The 25,984-nt window shown below is 44.1% G+C and overlaps 1 protein-coding gene across 3 annotated transcripts in view; it reads right to left on the bottom strand.

Moving 5' to 3' along the window:
- Window positions 1-25,984, bottom strand: part of tgfbr1b (transforming growth factor, beta receptor 1 b) — a 60,321-nt gene that overhangs the window by 21,723 nt on the left and 12,614 nt on the right. For 2 of the 3 annotated variants that reach the window (XM_023972980.2, XM_023972978.2), the window contains exons 2-3: window positions 13,153-13,401; window positions 6,189-6,434 (exon numbers count right to left, since the gene is read on the bottom strand). In XM_023972980.2, the coding sequence (XP_023828748.1) occupies window positions 6,189-6,434; window positions 13,153-13,401 (495 nt within the window). The remainder of the gene's footprint in view (window positions 1-6,188; window positions 6,435-13,152; window positions 13,402-25,984) is intronic. The other variant, XM_023972979.3, reaches the window with a different exon arrangement.

Here is a 25,984-nt window from a genome sequence, read left to right as displayed (position 1 = left end):
AAAAAAAAGGAGAAGAGATAAAGCATGTAGAGGTCTGTAATTTTGTTAATTCCAAAATAGGGTAAAACACTTCAACTGTGAGGCGAATTCTAAAACAAAAATCCAGAAAATCACATTGTATGATTTTTAAGTATTGACTTTGCATTTATTGCATGACAATAAGTATTTGATACACCACCAGTAAGAATTCCGTCTCTCAAAGACCTGTTAGTTTCTTTTAAGAAGCCTCTGTTCGCCAACTCATTACCTGTATTAACTGCACCTGTTTGAACTCGTTACCTGTATAAAAGACAGACCTGTCCACACACTCAATCAAACAGACTCCAAACCTCCACAATGGCAAGACCAGAGAGCTGTGTATGCGACATCAGGGATAAATTGGTAGACCTGCACAGGCTGGGATGGGCTTACAGGACAATAGGCAAGCAGCTTGGTGAAGAAGGCAACGAACTGTTGGCGCTTATTAGAAAATTGAAGAATTCAAGATGACGGTCAATCACCTCGTCTGGGGATCCATGCAAGATCTCACCTTCGTGGGGCATCATGACATGAGGAGGTGAGGGATGCAGCCCAGAACTACACGGCAGGACCTGGTCATGACCTGAAGAGAGCTGGGACACAGTCTCAAAGAAAACATTAGTAACACACTACGCCGTGCATGGATTAAATCCTGCAGCGCACGCAAGGCTCCCCCTGCCAAGCCAGCGCATGTCCAGGCCCGTCTGAAGTTTGCCAATGACCATCTGCGATGATCCAGAGGAGGAATGGGAGAAGTCAGTGGTCTGATAGACAAAATAGAGCTTTTTGGTCTAAACTCAACCGCTGTGTTTGGAGGAAGAAGGATGAGTACACCGCAAGAACACCATTCCAACGTGAAGGCATGGAGGTGGAAACATAATTCTTTGGGGGTGCTTTTCTGCAAAGGGGACAGGCCGCGTGCACATATTGAGGGAGTGATGGATGGGGCCATGTTAGTCGCGAGGATCTTGGCCAACAACCTCTTCCCTCAGTAAGAGCATTGAAGATTAGTCCGTGGCTGGGTTCTTCCAGCTGACACAACCCGAAACACAGCCAGGGCAACAGGAGTGGCTCCGTAAAAAGCATCTCAAAGGGTCTCTGGAGTGGCCCTAGCATCTTTGTCTCCAGACCTGAACCAATAGAAAATCTTTGGAGGGAGCTGAAAGTCCGTATTGCCCAGCGACAGCCCCGAAACTGAAGTATCTGGAGAAGGTCTGTATGGAGGAGTGGGCCCAAATCCCTGCTGCAGGTGTGTGCAACTGGTCAAGGACTACAGGAAACATATGATCTCTAATTGGCAAACAAAGGTTCTGTCCAAATATTAAGTTCTGGCCTTTCTGATGTATCAAATAATTATGCCATGCAATAAAATGCAGTTAATTACTTAAAAATCATACAATGTTGATTTTCTGGATTTTTGTTTTAGATTCCGTCTCTCACGTTTGAAGTGTCCTATGATAAAAATGACAGACGGCTCTACATGCTTTTGTGAGTTAGGAAAACTGCAAAATCGCAGTGTATCAAATACTTGTTCTCTCCACTGTACATGCATACATACATACATACATCACATACATACAATATATATATATATGTACACACACACGGAGAGAGAGAAATCACTGTTTTTGGCGTACTGGACCTTTTTAAATAGTTCTTCCATTTAGATGGAACAATTGTAAAGAATGTCGATAGTTTACCAAAGTGAATTAACAACTCCCTAATTGATTGTGAACAAAAATTCTCATTATAAAAGAACTGTGTGATTTGTGCCCGTGGACATCTTTTTCTCTTCGTCCAACAGAGATGAGCCTAAAACGCAAACCAAACACAGTCAAAGAAAAGCAGCTGATCTAGCTCCTCTTTTAACCCCTTCTTTTCCCTCCTCCCTGATAGTGCCGACGGTGAAGCCGGTTCCCTGGGGCCTGTGGCGCTGGCACGGTCATCGGTCGGGGCCGTGTGCGTGCTGTGCTTCGTGCTGATGCTTGGTCTTCTACATCGGCCACAGCCGTGCGGGCGTCCCACCGCGTACCCAACGAGGAGGGACCTCCATGAACACCCTTCCTCAACGTGGGCTCCCCCTCCAAAGACCTCATCTACGACATGACACCTCTGGCTCTGGGCTCTGGTGGTTGGTAGCCATGGGGTGAGGGGGTGGGGAATGTGTTGTGTGTGACTGTGTTGAGGGGTCCTCTGGCTCATGCAGGACCGCTCATGTTTGGTTATATTATTTAATCCCCCCAAAAAATGCTGTATTTGTTGTTTAGTATTACCTAGATCCTTTTGGTGTGTGCCGGTTATCTGCTCCGATGTGGCTACTGCGTTGCGTATGGCTTCGTTTGTTTGGCTGTGCGTGTGCAATTGAATGAGCGTGCGACTGTTCAGTGGGCGAAGCTTACCAGCATGCGTCTTGGTGTCTGTGTGAATAACTGAGTGTGTGTGTAGCTACAGAACAGTGGCTTAGAGACACACTCGCTGGAGGACGATGGGGAGATCGGCCAGGGAGAAGTGACTCCGCCCTCAGTGAGTGTGTAGTGAAAGGAGCCGTTATCTTTCGGTCATCTCTAGCTCAGATGAGCTTCAGCTTAACTTGCGTAATGGAAGCGGTGCGGCCCGTGCTCTATTGACAGCGCTCTCAACCCCCAGACGCCAGCCGGGAACGTGGTGAGAGGGAAGACCAACTGGCACGCTGGGGAAACCTTGTCTTTCGGTTCCGACCAAGCAATAAAACAGCTCACTATCAGGACTGGCAGAGAAATCACACCTTCTAGCATACCTAGGATTTGATTCAGAATCAACCTCTCTTGGGACTGTTTTGCCGAAAATGTGAATAGATTTTTGGTTATGATCTTGTATGGAATTTTCCATTTCTAGGAAACCAACATGATATGACTTTCTGCTAAAAGATATCAAAACTGGAGGACCAGCTAACGTCCGGCCAGTCCTAATGATTTGACAACTGTCAGTGTCTCCTTTTTTCCGGCTTTTGAGAGTGGAATTTTTCTCATTCTTCAAATGGGATCTCTAAAATTACCCAAAGCTATCTGTTCTCTCGCTCTTTGTCGAAGCAGAGTGAAGTAAATCCACGATTCGCCTGAATTAGAGTACACACACGACAATCGGAAAAGCAGAGAGGAGCACTGCGCACACGATGATAGATCATTTCCAAAAGACGATCTAGAACCGCTCACTATAGTCATGAGAAAGAACCAAGGCATCAAGTCCACTCATGCAGCATGTAGACTATAATCCACTGCCAAAAAATTAAAGGGACACTTAAACAACACAATGTCAACTACCATCAAATCACACTTGCTATGAAATCAAAACTGTCCACTTAGGAAGCAACACTGATGACAATAATATTTCACATGCTGTTGTGCAATGGAAATAGACAAAAAGGTGGAATTATTACGGCCAATAGCAAGAACACCAGCCCAAAAAAAAGGAGTGATTTGGCAGTGGTGAGACCAGCACAGACACTTCTCACGTTCCTATAGCTGCCTGGCTGGATGCTATTTTTGTCACTTATTGAATGCTGGCGGTGTCTCACTCTAGTCGGTGCATGAGCCGGAGCTCGCTACAAAACCCACACAAGTGGCTTCAGGTAGTGCAGTTTCATCAGGATGCAACATCATGCGAGCCTTGGCAAAAAAGGTTTGCTGTGTCTGTCAGCGTTAGTGTCCCAGAGCATGGGGCGCTACCAAGGAGAACAGGCCAGTACATCATCAGGAGACGATGGAGAGAGGCGTGTTGAGGGCCAACAATGAACCCAGCGCAGGCATGGACGCACCCCCTTTTTGTGCAAAGGAGGTGCACTGCCAGAGCCCTGCAAATGACCTCCAGCGAGGCCCAACAAATGTGATGTGTCGAGCATATGGTCTTCACAAGGGGTCTGAGGATCTTCAATCCCGGTCAAACCTAATGTCAGTCAGGCTAACCTCCTGGCGAGCACTATGTGAGGGCTGTGCGGACCCACATAGAACATTAAGCCACCCCACACATGACTGCCCCCGCCAAACCGGTCAATGCTGGATTGATAGTTTGAGGCACGCAGAAGTTCTCCACGGCGTATGTCGACTCTGTCTACGTCTTCAAGTGCTCACTGGAAATACTAGCGAATCGGGCAAGAAAGTAGTGTGCTCAGTGGTGAACCTTGCTGTTTCATCTGTGAAGAGCCCAGGGGCGCCAGGGCGAATTTGCCAATCTGTGTTTCATCGCAGCATGCCAAGCGTCCTGCCAGGTGTGCTGGATGTTGAAGCACAAAACCGCCCACTGTGCGGACGTCGGCCCTCATACCCGCCTGCATTGGAGTCTGTTTCCTGAACCCGCAATTGTAGGGCGACACATGCACATTTGTGGCCTGCTGGAGGTTCAAGAGTCATTTTGGCAGCGGCTTCTGTGCTAGTGCACTCCTTGCACAAAGGCAGATGGTAGCGTCCTGCTGCTTGGGTTGTTGCCCTCCTACGCCTCCTCCACGTCTCCTGATGTACTGGCCTGTCTCCTGGTAGCGCTCCATGCTCTCGGACACTAGACTGACAGACACACAGCAAACCTTTTTTGCCACCAGCTCGCACTGATGTGCCATCCTGGAATGAAACTGCACTACCTGATCCATTGTGATTCGTGTTGCATAGACTCGTCTCATGCTACCACATATGAGTGAAAGAGACACCGGCCAGCGTTGCAAAAAGTGACCAAAACATCACGCAGGACAGCATAGGAACTGCAGAGTTCGTCTCGTGGTCCACTCACCCTGCAGAAATCACTCCTTTTTGGGGTGTCTTGCTAATTGGACTCCGTCTCATGCTACCACTAGAGTGAGAGCACCGCCAGCATTCAAAAGTGACCAAAACATCAGCCAGGAAGCATAGGAACTGAGAAGTTGTCTGTGGTCACCACCTGCAGAATCACTCCTTTTTTGGGGGTGTCTTGCTAATTGCCTATAATTTCCACCTTTTGTCTATTCCATTTGCACAACAGCATGTGAAATTTATTGTCAATCAGTGTTGCTTCCTAAGTGGACAGTTTGATTTCATAGAAGTGTGATTGACTTGGAGTTACATTGTGTTGTTTAAGTGTTCCCTTTATTTTTTTGAGCAGTGTATTTTAGTCTACATGCTGCATGAGTGGACTGAATGCCTTGGTTTTTCCATGACTATAGTAGGCCCCTAAATCGTACTTTTGAAAGTCTTTCATCTGTGCCGTGCTCCTCATCCTTTTTGTCTGTGTGTACTTAATTCAGGCAGACTGTGGATTTATTCACCTGCTTCGACAAAGAGCAAAACATTAAGCTGGGTAATTTAAGATCCCATTCTGAAAATGAAAAATCCACTCTAAAAGCCGGAAAAAAGGAGACACTGACAGGTTTGTCAAATTCAGTTAGACTGCGGACTTAGCTGGTCCTCCAGTTTTGATATCTTGCAGAAAGTACAAATCAACTTTGTCCTAGAATGGAAAATCCTACAAATCATAACCAAAAATCTATTCACATTTTCGCGCAAAAAGTCCCAAGAAGTTGATTCTGAATCAAATCCAGGTATCCTAGAGGTGTGGATTTCTCTGCCAGTCCTGATAGTGAGCTGTTAATTGCTGGTCGGAACAAGAAGACAAGGTTTCCGCGTGCCAGTTCTCTCACCACGTCTCCCGGCTGGCGTCTGGGGTTGAGAGCGGCTGTCAATAGAGCCACGGGCCGCACCGCTTCCATTACGCCACAGTTAAGGCTGAGCTCATCTGAGCTAGAGATGGACCGATAAGATAACGGCTGCCTTCACTACACACTCACTGAGGGCGGGAGTCACTTCTCCCTGGCTCGATCTCCCCCATCGTCTCACAGCGGAGTGTGTCTCTAAGCACTGTTCTGTAGCTACACACACACTCAGTTATTCACACAGGCACACCAAGACGCATGCTGGTAAGCTCGCGCACTGAACAGTCGCACGCTCATTCAATTGCACACGCACAGCCAAACAAAGAAGCAACGCAACACGAGTAGCCACATCGGAGCAGATAAGGCACACACCAAAAGGATCTATTAATACTAAAACAAACAAATACAGATTTTTTGGGGGGATTAAATAATATAACAAAACATGAGCGGTCCTGCATGAGCAGAGACCCCTCCAACACAGTCACACACACACATCCCCACCCCCTCACCCCATGGCTACCTAACCCACCAGAGCCGGAGCCAGAGGTGGTCATGTCGTAGATGAGGTCTTGGAGGGTGGAGCCCACGTTGAGGAAGGGGTGGTTCATGGAGGGGTCCTCCTCGTTGGGTACGCGGTGGTGGACGCCCGCACGGCTGTGGCAGATGTAGAAGACCAGCATCAGCACGAAGCACAGCACGCACACAGGCCCCGCGATGACCGCTGCCAGCGCCACAGGCCCCAGGGGAACCGGCTTCACCGTCGGCACTACAGGGAGGAGGGAAAAGAAGGGGTTAAAAGAGGAGCTAGATACAGCTGCTTTTCTTTTGACTGTGTTGGGTTTGGTTTTAGGCTCATCTCTGGTTGGACGAAGAGAAAAAGATGTCCACGGGCACAAATTCACACAGTTCTTTTAATAATGAGAATTTTGTTCACAATCAATAGGAGTTTGTTAATTCACTTTGGTAACTATCGACATTCTTTACAATTGTTCCATCTAAATGAATAACTATTTAAAAAGGTCCAGTACAGCCAAAAACGTGATTTCTCTCTCTCCGTGTGTGTGTTATATATATATATATGTATGTATGTATGTATGTATGTATGTATGCATGTACAGTGGGGAGAACAAGTATTTGATACACTGCCGATTTTGCAGGTTTTCCTACTTACAAAGCATGTAGAGGTCTGTCATTTTTATCATAGGTACACTTCAACTGTGAGAGACGGAATCTAAAACAAAAATCCAGAAAATCACATTGTATGATTTTTAAGTAATTAACTTGCATTTTATTGCATGGCATAATTATTTGATACATCAGAAAGGCAGAACTTAATATTTGGTACAGAAACCTTTGTTTGCAATTAGAGATCATATGTTTCCTGTAGTCCTTGACCAGGTTTGCACACACTGCAGCAGGGATTTTGGCCCACTCCTCCATTACAGACCTTCTCCAGATACTTCAGGTTTCGGGGCTGTCGCTGGGCAATACGGACTTTCAGCTCCCTCCAAAGATTTTCTATTGGGTTCAGGTCTGGAGACTGGCTAGGCCACTCCAGGACCTTGAGATGCTTCTTACGGAGCCACTCCTTAGTTGCCCTGGCTGTGTGTTTCGGGTTGTTGTCATGCTGGAAGACCCAGCCACGACTAATCTTCAATGCTCTTACTGAGGGAAGGAGGTTGTTGGCCAAGATCTCGCGATACATGGCCCCATCCATCCTCCCCTCAATATGGTGCAGTCGGCCTGTCCCCTTTGCAGAAAAGCACCCCCAAAGAATTATGTTTCCACCTCCATGCTTCACGGTTGGGATGGTGTTCTTGGGGTTGTACTCATCCTTCTTCCTCCAAACACAGCGAGTGGAGTTTAGACCAAAAAGCTCTATTTTTGTCTCATCAGACCACATGACCTTCTCCCATTCCTCCTCTGGATCATCCAGATGGTCATTGGCAAACTTCAGACGGGCCTGGACATGCGTGGCTTTGAGCAGGGGGACCTTGCGTGCGCTGCAGGATTTTATCCATGAGGGCTAGTGTGTTACTAATGGTTTTCTTTGAGACTGTGGTCCCAGCTCTCTTCAGGTCATGACCAGGTCCTGCCGTGTAGTTCTGGGTGACCCTTCACCTCCTCATGATCATTGATGCCCACGAGGTGAGATCTTGCATGGATCCCCAGCCGAGGGTGATTGACCGTCATCTTGAATTTCTTCATTTTCTAATATTGCGCCAACAGTTTGTTGCCTTCCACCAAGCTGCTTGCCTATTGTCCTGTAGCCCATCCCAGCCTTGTGCAGGTCTACAATTTTATCCCTGTGTCCATACACAGCTCTCTGGTCTTGGCCATTGTGGAGAGGTTGGAGTCTGTTTGATTGAGTGTGTGGACAGGTGTCTTTTTACAGGTACGAGTTCAAACAGGTGCAGTTAATCAGGTAATGAGTGGCGAACAGGAGGGCTTCTTAAAGAAAACTAACAGGTCTGTGAGAGCGGAATTCTTACTGGTTGGTAGGTGATCAATACTTATTCATTCAATTAAAATGCAAATTCAATACTTAAAAATCATACAATGTGATTTTCTGGATTTTTGTTTTAGATTCCGTCTCTCACAGTTGAAGTGTACCTATGATAAAAATTACAGACCTCTACATGCTTTGTAAGTAGGAAAACCTGCAAAATCGGCAGTGTATCAAATACTTGTTCTCCCCACTGTATGTATGTATACAGAGAAATCACGTTTTCGGGTATATATACACACACACTCAAAACTTTGGGGTTGCTTAGAAATGTCCTTGTTTTTGAAAGAAAAGCAAATTTTTTGTCCATTAAAATAACATATAATTGATCAGAAATACAGTGTAGACATTGTTAATGTTGTAAATGACTATTGTAGCTGGAAACAACTTATTTTTTATGGAATATCTACCTAAGCGTACAGAGGCCCATTATCAGCAAGCATCACTCCTGTGTTCCAATGGCACATTGTGTTAGCTAATCCAAGTTTATCATTTTAAAAGGCTAATTGATCATTAGAAAACCCTTTTGCAATTATGTTAGCACAGCTGAAAACTGTTGTCCTGATTAAAGAAGCAATAAAAAACTGGCCTTCTTTAGACTAGTTGAGTATCTGGAGCATCAGCATTTGTGGGTTCGATTACAGGCTCAAAATGGCTAGAAACAAACTACTTCTGAAACACATCAGTCTATTCTTGTTCTGAGAAATTAAGGCTATTCCATGCATGAAATTTCCAAGAAACGTAAGAACTGGTACAACGCTGTGTACTACTCCCTTCACAGAACAGTGCAAACTGGCTCTAACCAGAATAGAAAGAGGAGTGGGAGGCCCTGGTGCACAACTGAGCATGAGGACAAGTATTAGAGTGTCTAGCCTGAAATACAGATGCCTCACAATTCCTCAACTGGCAGCTTTATTAAATAGTACCCGCAAAAACACCAGTCTCAACAGTGAAGAGGCGACTCCAGGATGCTGGCCTTCTAGGCAGAGTTGCAAAGAAAAAGCCATATCTCAGACTGGCCAATAAAAATAAAAGCTTAAAATGGGAAAATTAACACAGACACTGGCCAGTGGAACTCTACCTAGAGGGCCAAAATCCCGGAGTCGCCTCTTCGCTGTTGACGTTGAGACTGGTGTTTTGCGAGTACTATTTAATGAAGCTGCCAATTGAGGACTTGTGAGGTGTCTGTTTCTCAAACTAGACACTAACGTACTTGTCCTCTTGCTCAGTTGTGCACCGGGGCCTCCCCCTCTTGCTATTCTGGTTAGAGCCAGTTTGAGCTGTTCTGTGAAGGGAGTAGTACACAGCGGATATCGGTATCGGCCAAAAATGTCATATCGGTGCATCACTAATTTGTTTATTCTTCACCATTTTAATTGCAAAAAAATAACAGTATGGTACTTAATTGTTAAAAATGTCTGAATTGGACCTAAGAGAATTTCAAATCAGCTGTGTGTGAAAAGGGGTCCAGGATAGAGTGGGCGAATGGGCCTTTTAGTTGACATGAAGTGAGCCTAATGTTGGATGTACACCCATTAGTTTACCCAAGTGCTGGATTATACATGTATGGATAACCCTATAAGTACATTAAAAACAGAATACCCACACACCAGTGTTCCCCAACAACCTTTTCAAAAACGTCTGACCATTACAGTCTTGGCTCTTTGGTCCTTTTCCTCGAAAAGCATCAAATATATGAAAGCGATGACAGAAGGAATAGCATGGCTCGTCATATGCCCGTGTCACCAATGTCTTCAAGTCACTGGTTAATACGCTTTCATACGTGGATACAGTACGTACAGTATAGTCACATGCCTATAGGATGAATCACTGGGGCTCAAGGCTCTAGCTGTATCAATAGTGATGGAAGAGAAGCTGTTCTGGCCTGAAGGCCACAGTAAAATATGTTGTTTTGACCACAAGACTGTATCTGAAAGGCTCCTACTGTGTTGGCCACTCAATCTCCTCTCTAATAGTTAGAAAACCAGCAACATATAAACAAATATTTAAAAAGGGGCAGACAGTGCTCCTGCAATGACACACTATGAGCCGTTAATTTTGTAAACGTCACAGGGGTAGCTAGGAAAATAATCAAACGAAAAGGGTCAAGTGTGGGGTGCACTGAAGTTGTTCATTAAAGTCCTGGAGCTGCGCGTTCTCTGGTCCAAGGCTTTCGGCCAACACTTAAAAGGGCAGAGGTGGGCTTACTTTGTACGGCGACAGAGAATTGTTGAAGTTTGGAGAAAAATCGACCTTTTGCCAAAAACAGGGCAACTACACTGCGTGGGCAACCATCTGTTGCATATAAATGTTTTAATTTCTATACAGAAAGCTATGCCAGAACAAAATGCTTAGTGTAGCAAGACGGGTATAGGTTAACCTAGGTCAATCCTTTAAAAACAGGGTTTTGGGTTGTTAAAATCCTCTCCTCTACCTACATGGCAATCTCAGACAGTTATTTCTGTCCTAATTCTATGATTTCTGTGCACAGAGGGAAGTCGTAATGATGTGTTTTATAACTGATGGGTAAGGCTATTTAGGATTGGCAAGGTAACGACATAATTAGGACTGAAGATTTTGTGTGTGTGTGTGTGTGTGTGTGTGTGTGTGTGTGTGTCGGGTGTGCTGGTGTGTTGTGTCTTCGTGGTTCGTGACAGCGCCTGCCCCTGTGTGTGTGTGTGTGTGGTGTGTGTGTGTGTGTGTGTTCGATGACGTTGAGAGATTGGGTGATTCATTCAATGGTACACACACAGACCGAGACTAATCTGACACTGTCGATGGTACTTGAACAGCCTCCTGTGCTTTCTCTTGCTAGAGCAAGAGACTTCCCTGCTGTGTACTGAACGGGTACCAACAACCCTGCCGTTTCTACTTCGCAATGCTTGTCAGTGGCCAAGAACTTGACTTTGAGCCAATCAGAGAGCACAAACCTCCACGTGGGGGAGTAAAACGAAGGGGGAAAAGAGGGCACTTCCCCAACATAATCCACCCCTTTCATTAGAATGGTTCTAATACATAAATGATGCATAATACAAGTCTTTATATAATTATTTTAAATCTAGCTAAAGAGTTTTGTGCTTAAAGAAGAATTGTTTTGTTAGGTTCTAGTTTAAATGTCAACTGCTCATTACTTAGCTAGCTAGCTAACTGAGCCAGGCAGTTATACACATTTCATATGAAACTAAAATGGGGCACAGTGCACACAAACACAAATGCTTTGCCACGCTATCTAGCAAGATGAAGAAATAATTACATTCACTCTCCATTATCCCATCCATTATCCCATAGTCAGGTTGGTTGTTTAGCATCAAAACCAACACGTGCGGACTATGGGGCAAAACAGACAGAGTTGGCTTAGATTGCTGACAACATGTAAACCAAACTTAGTCTCCAATGTTTACTGAAAACAAAATGTGCACTTGTCTTTCAAATACATTGTTACAGTTGATGGTTAGCTAGCTACTGAATTTTTACCATATTAGCATAGATGTAACAGTTAAAACCAGACATGTTATCAAGAACAAGATAAAGTTAGCTGAAACGAGCCACCTACGATTCCCCACATGGCAGCTTTTAGTCATTGTTGCTAGCCATCTCACCATCCAAAATCACAACATTTATCACTCCAGTGTTAATTTGCTAAATTGTAATTACTTCGCTACTATGGCCTATTTATTGCCTACCTCCTCACGCCATTTGCACACACTGTATATAGACTCTTTTCTATTGTGTTATTATATTGACTGTACGGTTGTTTATTCCATCATGTGTAACCTCTGTGTTGTTGTTTGTGTCGCACTTCTTTGCTTTATCTTGGCCAGGTCGCAGTTGTAAATGAGAACTTGTTCTCAACTAGCTTACCTGGTTAAATAAAGGTGCATTTAAAAAAAATTATATATATTTTTTGGGGGGGACTCGGTACAGGTACCCCCTGGATATAGCTTCTTGTTATTTGTAGTTTGTTTTTTTAACTTTAGCGGATTTAGCAAATATTTAAATGTAATTATAAGTTTTAATATTGAAGTCTATTTTCTTAAAACTGCATTGTTGGTAGGGCTTGCAAGCATTTCATGTTAAGGTCTACAACTACACCTGTTGTATTCAGTGCGTGTGACAAATAAAAATTGATTTGACCTGGTGAGAGCCAAAAAAGGTGACCAAACATTTTTGCGCAGAAACATGCGAAAAATACCAACATTTACTATTCGGCCCTGTATTCACACCTCTACTCAATAAAACACAATGAATTTAACTTCACACTTTTTACTGTATAATAGAAAAAGGCAACTAAAGAAAATAGCTGATTTGCCTATATCCAAAGACCTACCTGTGATTGGGCTGGAGGACTGTAGTAAGGAATTTAAATAAATAATCAGCATTGTCATTGCCGCAGTAAGGGGAAACACACTAGGCCCATATGAAACCATCTTTAGCCTGATTGGAGGGGAAGAACGAAAAGAAGCAGCGTAACTAGCGTCGAGGTAGAGCTGGGACAATAAACCAAAAATTATCGACACCGGCCACTTATCACAGGCATTTTTCTGATATCGTTCATTACGATAAGTAGCTTAAATACTAGAGAAATGTGAAGTTTGAAATGAAATAAGTTTGCTAATATGGGTGATCGTTAACGGGACAGTTGATGGCAACAACCATCAAACCAGTAGTAATAGAATTTTTAAAGGATTTTTTTATTTTTATGGTGCATATTAACGTTAGAAACTTAACGTTCTAGTTTTCACGTCAATTTGGGAAACTTATCTCGATGTGGATTTTTTTTGCCATATCGCCCAGCTCTACTTTGCGGTCCAGATTTGAATTTGAGGACCCTAGATAGTACTCCACAGTACAGTAGAACAGTCCATGTATAAATAACCCTGAGGCCTACAGTCTAGCCCTTATAAATGCAAAGGCTTGGGTTCTTAGTTTACTGTGTGCATTTATGAGACACACGCAGACAGACACACAAGGGACGGACCTGGGAAGACGCTGAGGTCGGGGTTCTTGTTGCACCAGTCGGTGGCGCAGCACATGGGGTAGATGCCAGTGTCGTCCTTGGTGGAGGGTGCGCAGATGAAGGGGCGGTCACGCGGAATCAGCTCGTTCTCTGGGACACACATGCTGCTCTCGGCGGTGATGCTGCTGCCAGACTTCTTGACGGACACGAAGCACAGGCCATCCGTGATGCACGTGGAGTTGAGACATCGCTGGCAGTAACACTGCAAGGCTATAAGAGGGTGGGATGAGAGAAAGGAGAGAGAGGGAACAGAGATTCAGGTAGAAAGAAAGAGAGAGTGGGGAGGGAACATGAGGACAAAGGAGAGATTACCACTTATTTTCTTCCCCACAAAAGGAACTGAACAGAGTGCATGCTACAATACAAGAGCGCAATTTCACTGTGTGTGTGTGTGTGTGTGTGTGTGTGTGTGTGTGTGTGTGTGTGTGTGTGTGTGTGTGTGTGGCAGTTAACATAAAAGCAACAAATAAGTAGTTACAATCCAGCACAGAAAAACCTCAATGCTGTCTGCTACACTAATCGAAAACAACAAGTCAACAACACGTCAAAACAACGCTAGCCCACTCTGAGGTGATGTGATTCACCTAACCACCCGTAGTCTCACTTCCCCTTAGTCAGCTTCCTTCCTGCTCAGCCCGTTTGCAGCCAGAACACTTGCAGATGAAACATGAGACATTGTCAAGAGCGAACGTGCCAGACTTTCACCTTCTCACAACAACCACCAAGAGCTTTGTGCTGGTTTAGACCTACAGATTTACTATGAACCTAGCTGGGTCAGTTTAAGTTGCTTCTCCCTCTCCATTTCTCTATCCAGGCTACCTCTCCCTCACTATGGTTACACTTCTTTCTTTCTCTATTTATTCTCTTCCTCTTCTCCTTTTCCATCTCTATTACACTTCCTTCTCCCTCTACCTCTACGCCAAAGGTTTAGTCTAATGGTATGGTTGTGTTGCTATGGCTGAGTGCGTATAACTTGGAGCAGGTTTGAGCAGCCTAGGCCTATCACTCTGACTGAGACCTGTAGCAGTTCCAACTTCAAAATGAGACTTTGGGAATTGAAATCTGTTTTCACTTTGCAGCCCTCATTTATACCTGTCGATACAGACAAATTGCTCTTTAAACTCAGCACGGATGCCTGTCAGTTCAAAGCTTTCTAACCATTTGAGGGATTCAGTTAGATAGATGCTGAACTAGGTCAGACATACAGACAGCATGCATGGCCAGTCTAAACCGTCAGACCACTACTAGACATTGGGGGATAAATTATTTACTGAACAGATAGACAGTCGTTACGCGAGGTGCCTTCCTATGCTTACAAGGCTGGTTGGTGGTGGTGGCTCCATTGGCAGGTCTGGGGGTAGGGTATCTATAGCTGACTAGGCTACTTCAGTGTGGCTTTTGGCCCCTAGCTTCCCAATAAACACACGCTCGCTATGGCACCTGGCTCACACACACACTCCCCACCTGGGAGTCAAACATCAAGGCCGACAGACGCCAAGCCCTAACCTCTGTTTAGGTGTGTGTAATGACAACCGAGTGTGAGGAAAGGCTACTCAGGCAGGGGGGAAAGGGGGGGACAGAAAGGGCAACTAAAAGGACAACTTGAGAGAGTGAGTGAAAGAGAGAGCGCTAGAAACAAAGTAGAAGAGAGAGACCGAGAAAGCGCGCACAACCTAAATTATTTTGTGAATAACCTAGAGAGGAGTGAGTCTGTCCCTCCCATAACCCTGGTGCCTGCCCTTCACAGTTTACTCTAAACAACTAGTCACTCAAAACCCAGACAACTATTATGGCAGCGGAGCATATCTCAAGTGTCTAGACGGTCTCCATACCTCCACCTTAATAATACTGCTTGGCCTCAGGGGAGGAGGTGGATGGTGTGACTGTCTGTGTGTCTTTGGAAGGTTGCCATGTGTACGGCCCTTTGTCATGGCAAAGACACCTCAACTCTAGAGCCCATTAGACATGAAAAGCTTCCAAGAATGAGAAATGTTGTTATAAAGTCAAAACAGCACTGATCTGCACCAACGTGGCATACAAAATTACTATTGTGGAAATCTAAGTTTCAATCATTTCGCCCATCAGTGACCATTGAGGAGAAGAGAAACCTAGGGAAGAGATTAAACGATTTTGAGACAAGTCGGTCATGTTTCAGTGTCTGCCGGCACAGCTGGAATGGCGTGGCAGACCAAGAGAGAACGCGAGAGAACCAGATAGTCAGGGTTGGGACCACAGGAAGCTGCTGAGGGGAGGACAGCTCATAATGGCTGAAATGGAGTGAATGGAACGGTATCAAACACATTTCATTTATTCAGTTCCAGCCATTACTATGAGCCCGTCCTCCCCATTTAAGGTGCCACCAGCCGCCCGTAGTTGTCTCGGTCACAGTCTGGTCCTATTTTGGATGTGGAGAGTGCGACTCACTGCTTGCTTGGCATGGGAAAATTAATCAGACAGACACGCACGCAGCGACTAGACTAAATAAACACGTCTGTGAATGGAACAATACTTTTCCAGTGTCTCATCTGATCTCAGACCAGTACAAAAGTGAATCTAGGGGTAGTGGCAGACGCTCTCATCCAGAGTGAATTACAGTCAATGCATTCAACTAAGTTCAGTAGTGAGAAAACAAAAGTAGCTGTTCAGTATGAGAGCTGTCATAATCCCACAGTGGTTTCCATCAACAGGTGAAAGCAGAATTCTAATACGAATCACCCATCCGGTTCACCCACTGTACTGTTCCCTCATCCCATCTTTTCATATCAGTTAGTTATCAAAGGAGAGAGAACATGAGGGGAAAAAGTCTCTTTAGGCTGCTGAGCGTCCCTTTATACATGGGAACATTCAATTCCTTTGTAGTTGGGAGGTACTTGGGCAGTGGGCACCGAGGCTGGCACACAGGGGGCATGAGTAAGGCAGGATGAGTCTGATTAGATCTGTGGTTTCCTTCAGCAGAGAGAGACGGCGATAAAAAAAAAAAGGAGGTAGGGAGAAGGACAGAAAGAGTGAGAGAAGATAGGCCTAGATAGCAAAAGATGAGAGCCGTTGCCAGGAGAGCAGAGCAGTTGTCCAACAGCCGGCGGATTCAATCTGCTCCCCTTTCCATCATTCCTCAGATATGACACAACAGCAGACAGACACACACAAGTAAATGGCAGGCATAAGGAATTCATCCTTAGATAGCACAGAAAGCAACTAATTTAACCAGGGAACAGGGGAGGAGTAGCTGGCACTGAAGAAGCAGGTAATTTATTTAGTCTGTGGCAAAGCACCATTTGTTAGGTGTCATAAAATGTATAGGGGGAAAAAAACAAATGTCCTTTCTCGCTTTCTCCAACCCCCTGATGTTTGCTCTACATCAAGTAAACAAAGTCTACCCGGTAAAACAGCTCAACAAAATAGGCACGATTGGAATTATTTCCTAATTTAGGGGAGCGGACCTGGAGGACAGAAGGAGCGTAAACAAAGCTCTCACAGTGATCTAACAACTCAAAAAATACACCCAACCACACACACCAAACACTCTCCAAGGCATACAAACTGTTCCATGTCTACCTCTAATCCCAATTGGGTCATGGTTATATATGAAACATTTAAAAAATAGTAATAAAATAAATAATGAATAAAATTAAAAAATAATAAAAATCACACACACACCTAGAAAGGTGGTGTAGAAGCAGTCCCAGGCAGATTAAAAAAACAACCAGAGGGAGCAGGATCAGGGTAATAAGGGCAAGGACCAGATACAGAGCCTTCAGAAAGTATTCACACCCCTTGACTTTTTCCACAGTTAGAGTTTTAAAAATACTACAATGTGATTTTCTGGATTTTTTTTTCTCATTTTGTCTGTCATAGTTGAAGTGTACCTATGATGAAAATTACAGGCCTCTCTCATCTTTTTAAGTGGGAGAACTTGCACAATTGGTGGCTGACTAAATACTTTTTTGCCCCACTGTATATATACATACATACATACATACATACATACATACACACACACACACACACACACACACATTTGTCATTCAGGCTGTAAAACAAAATGTGGAATAATTCAAGAGGTGTGAATACTTTGAAGGCCCCTAGACTTAGGCAGCACAACTAGTGAGTCCTTGGCTGCACTGACACGGTTACTCGAGAGCTCTAACTCCCCTAGAGCATAGTAGACCCTGAATGATGCCAACTGATATCCTCCTCTCCTCCTTTCTCCATCCCCCTCTACATTCTCTCGCTCTCTTTTGGCTGTGTGTCGGGCAGTGGCAAGTCACATGTTTGTTAGTGGGCCTTGCTCTGTGCTCTGAGGCCTCCAGTAACCCATGGACCAGGCAGCTTCGCTCATGGACCAGGCAGCATGTTCAGCGGTACTAGAGAACAGGGTTGCAACATGCAGGCTAGCTACTGTAGGGACTAGTCACAGTCAACAACTAGACAACTCAGATCAAACATTAAGGATATGCTCCACAAAAACCACAAACCATTCTCCACAACGGTTAGGCTGTGTCAAATCCCAGTGAATACCAAAAAATGTGAGGGAAAAAAAGGTTAGAGAGAAAATATGCAATTTTCCTTTATATATATATATGCCATTTGTAGTGACCAGAGGCAATGAGCCAACACATGGTCAATGCCATCAGCATCAAACAAGCGCCTTTGATGATGATCTAAACATGTATCGTCAGAACTAAACTCTCTCTTCCAGCTAATAAGAGTGAGCGGCTGTGGCCTTCCAGTCCCTACAAGGGAACAAGAAGGTGGTGTAAAAACTAACACACAGGCCTGTTTGTGCTGAGGCCAGGGGGACAGTTCCAGCAGGAGGGAGGGGGGGGGGGCTAGCAGCCTACATTGAAGAGGGATGAGATGGCTCTTTCACTCAGCTGTCCTGGCTTGGACTAGGACAAGGGAAGGGAACCAACAATGCTGTGTGAGGAATGAGGGACATCTCATCCGGCGCTCGCTGACCCAGAAGGGAATGAGAGAGAAGAGGGGGGAAGCGGGGGAGAGGCAAACGGACAGAACCTCAATGTGGAGGAGAAAAGGGGGAGAGGAGAGGTCAGCGGTACAGAACACAACACACACCAGTTCCAGAGCGACAAAGGGGAGTTGGACAATCCACCTGATTGGCTGAGCTAGGGAGTGAAGGAGAGAAGAGCGAGAGAACAAGAACGCAAGAGCGAGAGAGGGAGAGGCCAGAAGAGTGTAAATATGTAAATACACGTTCCGTCACTGAACCCCTGCTAGCATAGAGGCGGTGCCAAGAGAATGCTTTCTGGCACGGGGTTGGGGCACAGACGACAAGGGGGGGGGGGGCAGGACTTGGGGAGAAGAGAAGGGCGTTTTCAGTCATCGGACTCCATCCTAACTCAAGGGGAGGAGAGAAAGAAGCAAGCAGGGAGGCTGATGTCTGGAGCGAGGCTGCCCTGGCCTGTGTCGCCCCGCCACGTTACTCCACACACACACTAGACCAGCACCTAGTGCCCAGAGAGCCGAGCCACAGCCTTTAATCTATTAAACACAAGACTATCCACATGCATGCCGTTACCTGGCAACGCACGAACAATGCATAGCTGTCAGTAAGCAGTTAGGGGGCTAAAAATCCCCCCTCCCTCTTGTAACAGAGAAACAGAAGCAAGAGGTGTGAACAAATAGGCTAGATCTAGCGACAGCCCGGGCGCTCGAGTCAATACTTGAGCAGGGGGCATGAAATGAATTGTGTAATCTGCATCGAGAGTTCCGACGCATTTACAATTGCACCGAGGCCAGGATTTAATATCCCATTCCAATTGGTTAAACAATTTTGTCAGTGGCAGCAGCGTGTGCATCTAGTGCATCAAAACAATATGCAAATGAGCCAGCAGAACAGTGAGAAACAGATGATGGCCGATCAGTAGAAAGTAGAGAAGGTACGTCCTTCCTTGTTTTCCCCCCTTCGTTCCGTCTCCCATGGCGCATTAACCCGCCTTCAGGAACCGCCGGTTAAAAGACAAGCGCTGCTAATCATTACCTGAGGCAGCAGCAAGCAGACAGCTTGGGCATTACCACTCACATCTGGGCTGATGAGTAATTCACCCTACTAACCGACAAAATCAATGAATATATTACATCAGTCTGACAACCCCTTGTCTAAAGTACCAACCAAAAGATAACTGCTAAGTGTGAATGTGCTGATGGCAGAAACATGCTGCATAGCATGAGAGCACCGCATGACTAAGCTCAGGACTTGTACAATATAGTACAGAGGAGTGGCCAGCCACCCTGCATGTAGACTCACTAGCCGGATTGTCACTAGTGCACTTAAATGGATTCCAGACAGGTTTGAAATTCAGGGTAGACCTGAGCATTCTACCCCTTCCTCCCCCTTTTTAGAAAGGTCCCCTTGTTTAAACAGACTGCTGTTAAAAATGACCTGTTGGCAGCAGGCCAGGAACAGTGGATCCATACAGCTCCATCATCCCCCCCACTCCGCTGCCCCTCCACTCTCCCTGGACTGCATGTTGATTAGACATGGACTTAGCACACATAACAGCCAGGCACCGAGGGTACAGACTAGAAGCTCTGTATGCAAAAGATCCTGACCAGCAATGCTGCACCTGACCATGCATACTGATGAGTGTTCCTATATGGGATTAAATGAAGGCGAGGACTGCCAACATGTATCCCAGTAAGACTAGCTGTCGTCACTGACGTTGGCTAATGGGGATCCTAATATATTACAAATAAAAAACATGGCTTGTGTGGTCTCAATAACAACCTACAGAACAAAATGTGTTAAAACAGTGGGGGTTTTAACACAACCACATTCGCTAGGTGTTTCATGGATTCTCTAGGTGAGCTAGGCTGGAGTAGTAGCAGTGGAGTACCCATTGGGGCGTGATGGCGCGTTGCTTTACGATTCAGCCCATAGCCTGCTTTCGAGATCAGGGACACTGTGTACCGGCCAAGGCACGTCACATCTAATCTCTTATTGATGGTTTCAGCAGAGGATATTTTGTCTAGTGGAAATGTAGATTTGCTCACTTCTACTTTCCCAAGAGAGGAGACAGCCTCTGGTCCTGGGTGGAGAAGAAACCTGATGTATCAGCAGCATACACTTCGAGAGGGAGCTGGCCCACTGTCTCAACTCTGTTAACTACTTGGTAGAGGGAACAACAGTCATCCCCCATGCCTTAAACCCACTAAGGCGACTGAACCAGACCATAGGCAGGTGGACTGTGTAAGAGACTTAAGGCTAAGGCATGCTGGCCTTGACCCAGAAAGAGACAGTGGCTGGATACAGCCAAAATGGTTTTGGGGAGGACTGCTGCCTGAGCCCCAAAGCCAAGAGACTATTTTTGGACAGGGGTCAGCAAAGTGAGAAGTCTACAGAGTGCCGAACGCCACCGCCCAAATAAAGTGGACAGATGACATGAACATCCAAAAGGGCACAGTGGTCATCACGCAGCAACAAGTGGGCCTCCAACAGGGTCTAAAACTAACTTTTTGGTCAACCAGCCACTGTGGCATGTAGATGTAATATATCTACCAGCCACAGATAGGCTATATAGGATTCGTAGTTCTTTGACTTTGTGCAAATAGTTTACCAGCTATGAAACAAAATGTCAGAAATAATGCAGCATTTATTTAGCTATAAATGAGATCATACTTGACTATTTTTGATCACAAATGAGTGAAATGCTCGCACTGTGGAGCCCTGACCACCCGGCAACAGTGGTATAAAGTACTTAACTAAAAGTACTTTAAAGTACTACTTAAGTCACCTTTTGGGGGATATATTTGACTACTTTTACTTCACTACATTCCTTAAGAAAATATTGTACTTTTTACTTTATACCTTTTCCTTGACACCCAAAAGTACGCTACATTTTGAATGCTTAGCAGGACAGGAAAATAGTCAAATTCACGCACTTATCAACCAAACATCCCTGGTCATCCCTACTGCCTCTGATCTGGCAGATTCACTAAACACACATGCTTCATTTGTAAATGATGTCTGAATGTTGGAGTGTGCCTGTGCCTATCTGAAAATTTAAAAAACAAGAAAATGGTGCCATCTTGTTTGCTTAATATAAGGAATTTGAAATGTATACTTTACTTTTGATAGTTAAGTATATTTTAAACCAAATACTTTTATTCAAGAAGAATTTTACTGGGTGACTTTTACTTGAGTCATTTTCTATTAAGGTATCTTTACTTTTACTCAAGTATGATAGCTGGGTACTTTTTCCACCACTGCCTGCCAATATGGCTGGTGAAAGACATCTTACCCGCAAGGAACAGCAACACGGCTGATAGGTAGCCAGCAACTGACAAATGGCCAACCCCAAAAACAATGGAATGAAATAAAATAATCTTCTACAGGGTTTCCCAAACTCGGTCCTCAGGATCCCAAGGAGTGTAAGTTTTGAATGCACGATATATCAGTGAGTATATCAGTGAGTATATCAGAATCGGACGATATTAGCTAAAAAATGACAACATTGGCCCGATGTCTAGTTTAACGCTGATGTGCAAATCCGATGTCAAAGCTGACATCATCTACTTACATTACATAGGTATGCATGTAATGACGCCACGAAAACTACAGCTCTACACAGAACAAAAGCTGAAAAATACTAAGCGCACACTTCCAACAACTAAACAAGTTCCAAGTCGAGCAGTCATTTTAAAGAGTAAGAACATTTCAGTGAGACAACAAAGGCGAAATCCATTAACGGCAAGATAATGGAATTCATTGCCCTTGACAATCAACCGGCCTCTGTCGTGGATGATGTTGGCTTTCGCCGACTGGTTGGGCCCCGGTACATACCATTTTTCAGATGTTGCCCTACCGGAGCTACACAGTATTGTTGAAACGTACATCTATGAGCGTCACTGCTATTAGATTCATGACTGACATTTGGACCAGCGATGTCAGCCCCATGAGCATGCGGAGTCTGACAGCACAGTGGGTCGACGAGGATTTTGTACTGAGGAAAGCCGTATTGCATGCTCAAGAATGTGTTGATTCTCATACCGCTGCTGTCATTTCAATGGCATTTGAGAACATGTTTGAAACATAAACACACTCCTAGCGCCATTAGAACAACTGACTCGAGAAATAAGCTAATCAACTGCGTCTGCAGCAGACGTGATACCCTCTGGCATTGAAACGACTGCTCAACAAAACTGACAACACAGACCGTGGGGTTAAAACTTACAAAAGTACTCGAGGCTGTGAACAAGCGATTTGGTGGCATTCTCTCTGAGCCTCTTTACTGTGTCGCCAGAATGCTTGATGCTAGGTACAAGGACCTCTACTTCGATGCAGACAAGACACAGGGTTACATGGAAAAGATGGACACTGACACAATGACAGTGCGCACCGAGGAAGAGGCCACAGACAGAGAGACCAGAAACTTCCCTGATTGACATGTATGATGAAATCCTGGTTGAGAATGAAACGACTGAACAAAACAGTACAGCAAGTAAGTGAAAGATATGTTTTAATTATGTTTTACTGGTAATGGGGACATACGTAAATGCCAACAAAATAACTTTTTGGTCAGTGTGGTGTGTGTGTAACCTCTATTTAACTAGGCAAGTCCGTTAAGAACAAATTCTTATTGGCAATGACCGCCTACCCCTGCCAAACCTGGACGATGCTGGGCCAATTGTGTGCCGCCCTATGAGACTCCCAATCACGGCCGGATGCAATACAGCCTGGATTCGAACCAGGGACTGTAGTGATGTTTCTTGCACGGAGATGCAGTGCCTTAGACCGCTGCGTCCATGTGTGTGTGTTAACTATTTAACTGTACTAGAATTCTCAAAAAAAAAAAAATGTATATATTTTTTAATCGGTATCGTTTTGTTTTGGCAAGGCAAATATCGGAATCGGCCAAAAATATAAAATCGGTGCATCCCTAGTTTTTGCCCTAGCACTACACTAGAGGTCGACCGATTAATCGGAATGGCCGATTACTTAGGGCCGATTTCAAGTTTTCATAACAATCGGAAATCGGTTTTTTTTTTTAAATGTACATCTTTATTTAACTAGGCAAGTCACGCTAGGGGTCAGATTTATTTATTTTTAAATAACGTTCCCAAGGTAAACGGACTATTTCTCAGGTCCAGATCATAGAATATGCATATAATTTACAGATTAGGATAGAAAACACTCCACAGTTTCCAGTCTGTGGAGTCTGTGAGTATAACAAAACTAATTCTGCAAGGCGAAAACCTGAGAAAATCTAACCAAGAAGTGATTTAAAAATAAAAATAAAGATCTGTGTTTCCTGGCCCGTCTTTCTTCCATTTAAAGGGGTATCAACCAGATTCCTTTTCCAATGGCTTCCTCAGGCTGTGACCAGGCTTTAGACATAGTTTCAGGCTTTTATTTTGAAAAATGAGCGAGATTTTTCACAACTAGTCAGGTGTCCTCTGATTAGTTCCTGCGCACGAGAGAGGTAGCTCTCCATTTTCTTTTTCTCTCTTATTGAATAGGTTACGGTCCGGTTGAAATATTATCGATTATGTTTGTTAAAAACAACCTGCGGATTGATTATAAAAAACATTTGACATGTTTCTACGAKCATTACGGATACTTTTTGGAATTTTCGMCGAACGGAACGAGGCTTTGGTTTTCTGAACATAACGCYCAACCCAAATGGCGTTTTTTTGTTATAAAAGTAATATTTATCGAACAAAAATAACATTTGTTGTGTAACTGGGAGTCTCGTGAGTGCAAACATCCGAAGATGATCAAAGGTAAGCGATTCATTTTATTGCTTCTGACTTTCGTGACCAAGCTAATTTGAGGCTAGCTGTTCTTACTGTTTTGTCTAGTGATTGATAAACTCACAAACGCTTGGGTTGCTTTCGCTGTAAAGCATATTTTCAAAATCTGACACGATAGGTGGATTAACAACAAGCTAAGCTGTGTTTTGGTATATTTCACTTGTGATTGCATGATTCAAAAAAATGTTAGCAATATTTTGCGCACTGCAATTCAGCGGTTGTTTAGGAAAATGATCCCGTAAAAGGGATCCGTAGCACAGAGAAGTTAAGAACACATTCTTATTTTCAATGACGGCCTAGGAACGGTGGGTTAACTGCCTCGTTCAGGGGCAGAACGACAGATTTTCACCTTGTCAGCTCGGGGGATTCAATCTTGCAACCTTACAGTTAACTAGTCCAACGCTCTAACCACCTGCCTCTCATTGCACTCCACGAGGAGACTGCCTGTTACGTGAATGCAGTAAGCCAAGGTAGTTGCTAGCTAGCATTAAACTTATCTTATAAAAAAAAAAATCAACCAATCATAATCACTAGTTAACTACATTTTACATTTACATTTAAGTCATTTAGCAGACGCTCTTACACATGGTTGAGGATATTACTAGTTTATCTAGCGTGTCCTGCGTTGCAAATAATCAATGCGGTGCGTATCGTTGCTCCAATGTGTACCTAACCACGAACATCAATGCCTTTCTTAAAGAAATCCAGGTTAGCAGGCAATATTAACCAGGTGAAACTGTGTCACTTCTCTTGCGTTCATTGCACGCAGAGTCAGTGTATATGCAACAGTTTGGGCCGCCTAATTTGCCAGAATTTTACGTAATTATGACATAACATTGAAGGTTGTGCAATGTAACAGGAATATTTAGACTAATGGATGCCACCCCTTACAGATAAAATACGGAACTGTTCCGTATTTCACAGAAAGAATAAACGTCTTGTTTTCGAGATGATAGTTTCCGTATTATACCATATTAATGACCAAAGGCTCGTATTTCTGTGTGTTATGTTATAATTAAGTCTATGATTTGATAGAGCAGTCTGACTGAGCGGTGGTAGGCAGCAGCAGGCTCGTAAGCATTCATTCAAACAGCACTTTCGTGCGTTTTGCCAGCAGCTTATCATTGTGCATCAAGCATTGAGCTGTTTATGACTTCAAGCCTATCAACTCCCGAGATTAGGCTCGTGTAACCGATGTGAAATGGCTCGCTAGTTAGCGGGGTGCGCGCTAATAGCGTTTCAAACGTCACTCGCTCTGAGACTTGGAGTGGTTGTTCCCCTTGCTCTGCATGGGTAACGCTGCTTCGAGGGTGGCTGTTGTCGATGTGTTCCTGGTTCGAGCCCAGGTAGGAGCGAAGAGAGGGACAGAAGCTATACTGTTACACTGGCAATACTAAAGTGCCTATAAGAACTACCAATAGTCAAAGGTTAATGGAATACAAATGGTATAGAGAGAAATAGTCCTATCATTCCTATAATAACTACAACCTAAAACTTCTTATCTGGGAATATTGAAGACTCATGTTAAAAGGAACCACCAGCTTTCATATGTTCCCATGTTCTGAGCAAGGAACTTAAACGTTAGCTTTCTTACATGGCACATATTGCACTTTTACTTTCTTCTCCAACACTTTGGTTTTGCATTATTTAAACCAAATTGAACATGTTTCATTATTTATTTGAGGCTAAATTGATTTTATTGATGTATTATATTAAGTTGAAATAAGTGTTCATTCAGTATTGTTGTAATTGTCATTATTACAAATAAATAAAACACAAAAAAAATTAAAATAAAATATATATATAAAAAAAATAAAAAAATATATATAAAAAATTTTAAATAAAAAAAAAAGTCGCCCGATTAATCGGTATCGGCGTTATTGGTCCTCCAATAAATCGGTATCGGTGTTGAAAAATCATAATCGGTCGACCTCTACACTACACAGCTGATTCAAATAACCAACAAATCATAAATTCCAGATAAAGTTGAGAATGTGCCAAGTTGATCCTATTTCCCACT

This window comes from Salvelinus sp. IW2-2015, linkage group LG27, assembly GCF_002910315.2.
Source record: "Salvelinus sp. IW2-2015 linkage group LG27, ASM291031v2, whole genome shotgun sequence".
Classification (NCBI taxonomy): domain Eukaryota; kingdom Metazoa; phylum Chordata; class Actinopteri; order Salmoniformes; family Salmonidae; genus Salvelinus; species Salvelinus sp. IW2-2015.
Note: the sequence above shows the minus strand (reverse complement) of the source record. Positions and strands in the feature narration are given on the sequence as shown.